Here is a 2,082-nt window from a genome sequence, read left to right as displayed (position 1 = left end):
TCTCTCTCTCTGGTTGTCTTCGTCGACAACAATGTCTCTGCTTGCCAAGCTCTCGGTTCGCAACGGGCTCCTGGGCGTGGGGCAGAACAAGGTATGTCAGCCCTATCTGTGGTTGACTTGTAATCATCTGTTGTTTTCTGGGTTGTATGGCTGATGGAGTTTTGATGCCCCAACGAACGACAGGTTCGCATGTTGTCGACATTGACCCCTTATCTCCTTCTGGACAGGAATGTGGTGGGAAAGGCTTCGTCCGGCGGAAAGGCCATCAATTGCAACCTGTACGATCCGAGGAAGGGAGAGACGGTCAAGAGCCCAGCCTTGGAATTGTCAAAGGAGCTGCAGATGATAGGATCGTCGAGGGGATGGGTGGCTCTAATGAACGAGAGTGATTCCACCGTGCGTCTCACCGACATGTTAGAATAATCTTGTATGAGAATATTTTATTTTATGTTTAAATAATGTTTTGTTGATAATTTGAAATGGTCAAATTATCAAATCGAGTTTTAAGGGAAGATGGGTTGACAGGAGACGTGTTAGGAGTAGTTAACATTAATTTAGGATAGTTTGTTTTATTTATTTTCTTTATTTATACCTCAAAGGTTAATGTACAAAAAAATATAGAGTAATAAAATGGTGCCCTACGGGGCCAAAGTTAATATTTTCTCTTTCATTATTTTCTGAGTTAGAGTTAAGAAATGATGAAATGTGTTTGGTGTTTTTATGTTATTATCAAAGGATTTTGGGTTTGAAAGATTTGTAACACAGACCAGGCTCGTTTGCCAAGGTCGTATCCATGCCTCCCCTTATCCAACCAGAAGAGAGAAGAGACCATATCATCAACGTATATGTCTCGTCTCCTCCGGGGAAGGACGAGGACTGTGTGGTTGCGGCCAAGTTCCTTGGAGACTCGGAATGGACCCACATCAAAGCCCCTATGGAATTGAAAATGTCATCTGTCATGTATTCGGACAGAGACCGGGTGTTTTACCTGAACACTCTCCTGAGTGGTGGGTCGGGTGTGGCCGAATCCGGCTCCCCGCTGGTGAAATACCACCAGAGACTGCTCAGTCACGGCTCGCCCGGCGTGCCCAAGTCCGATATCAACAAATTCATCCTGCACATGGTGGAATCACCTTGCGGCGAGTCCTTCATCATTTGGTGGTATACTATCGTTACCTTCGTTTTATAACAATGATAATCCGGATCACTTCTGAAAACAAAACGTGGGCAGGTTCTTGGGTGACAAATCAGAAGGTTACAAGACCAAGCGGTTGATGGTGTTCAGGTCAGACAAGGATCAAGGGAAGGGGTGTTACACGGAAGACATAGGGGACCTCTGTATTTTCCTGGGACCTAGGACCGATCACTTCTGTGTACGGGCGAGAATGTACCCCGGCCTTGTCCCCAATTCCATCTACTTTGTAGGCTTTCACCACCCGGGCATCTACGACTTGGCCTCCCGCTCCATCTGCCTCCACGACCACATCACCTCTCATCCTCGCCTCGCATTCTGGCTTGCCCCCCTCCAGTCATCTGTCTAACTCTAGATCCTCTCGTGTTGTGCTATTTTACCTTAATCTATCCTCTTCGGTTCTGTCCTCCCAAGTGCAAACTGGCTTAAAGTCATGGCTTTTTACTTTTATTTTTTGTTAGACCGTGCAATTTTTTTCCAGAAGAATCCGGTTCTGATATTCTCAAACCGGATCCGGTTAAAGAGAAGTTTTTAATGCGGCCCAAAAGCCCAAAAACTTAAACCCATGAACTTGCAAAGAGAACAAAAATGGCTACGTCTCCTTGCCCTGCATCATCATTCCTCCAAAACTATCTAAAGATATCATTTTATTTATTTTAAGATAATTACTGGTTTTTATTTAAAACTTTTAGTTTTAAAAATATTATTTTACATGCTATTTCATCTTAAACCAAAATAAACTTAAAGGTTGTCCTTTTTCTAATTAAAATACATATTTGGATGTTTACAATAATTAATTAAAAATAGATGGTTTTTTAAGAAATTTTAAAATTATAAGTTTTTTAGTTTACATCTTATTAATATAATATAGAAAATAAAAAGAGTCATGT

The 2,082-nt window shown here is 42.0% G+C and overlaps 1 protein-coding gene across 1 annotated transcript; it reads left to right on the top strand.

The window, feature by feature from the left end:
- The first annotated feature begins 6 nt into the window (after positions 1 to 6).
- Positions 7 to 1,647, top strand: LOC104825270. Its single transcript, XM_010557571.1, has 4 exons — positions 7 to 91; positions 184 to 416; positions 766 to 1,161; positions 1,232 to 1,647. The coding sequence occupies exons 1-4, from the start codon at positions 32 to 34 to the stop codon at positions 1,539 to 1,541; spliced, it is 999 nt and encodes a 332-aa protein (XP_010555873.1). The 5' UTR covers positions 7 to 31; the 3' UTR covers positions 1,542 to 1,647.
- Positions 1,648 to 2,082: the final 435 nt, after the last annotated feature.

This window comes from Tarenaya hassleriana, unplaced genomic scaffold, assembly GCF_000463585.1.
Source record: "Tarenaya hassleriana unplaced genomic scaffold, ASM46358v1 Cleome43, whole genome shotgun sequence".
NCBI lineage: Eukaryota > Viridiplantae > Streptophyta > Magnoliopsida > Brassicales > Cleomaceae > Tarenaya > Tarenaya hassleriana.
The sequence above is the reverse complement of the archived record's forward strand: the minus strand, read 5'-3'. Positions and strand labels throughout refer to the sequence as shown.

Bases quoted from the DNA above. Each gene is read 5' to 3' on its own strand.
- LOC104825270 (XM_010557571.1), top strand. From the start codon at position 32: ATGTCTCTGCTTGCCAAGCTCTCGGTTCGCAACGGGCTCCTGGGCGTG. The intron at 92-183 runs GTATGTCAGCCC...AACGAACGACAG, and splicing joins TGGGCGTGGGGCAGAACAAG to GTTCGCATGTTGTCGACATT. The intron at 417-765 runs AGAATAATCTTG...TTTGTAACACAG, and splicing joins GTGCGTCTCACCGACATGTT to ACCAGGCTCGTTTGCCAAGG.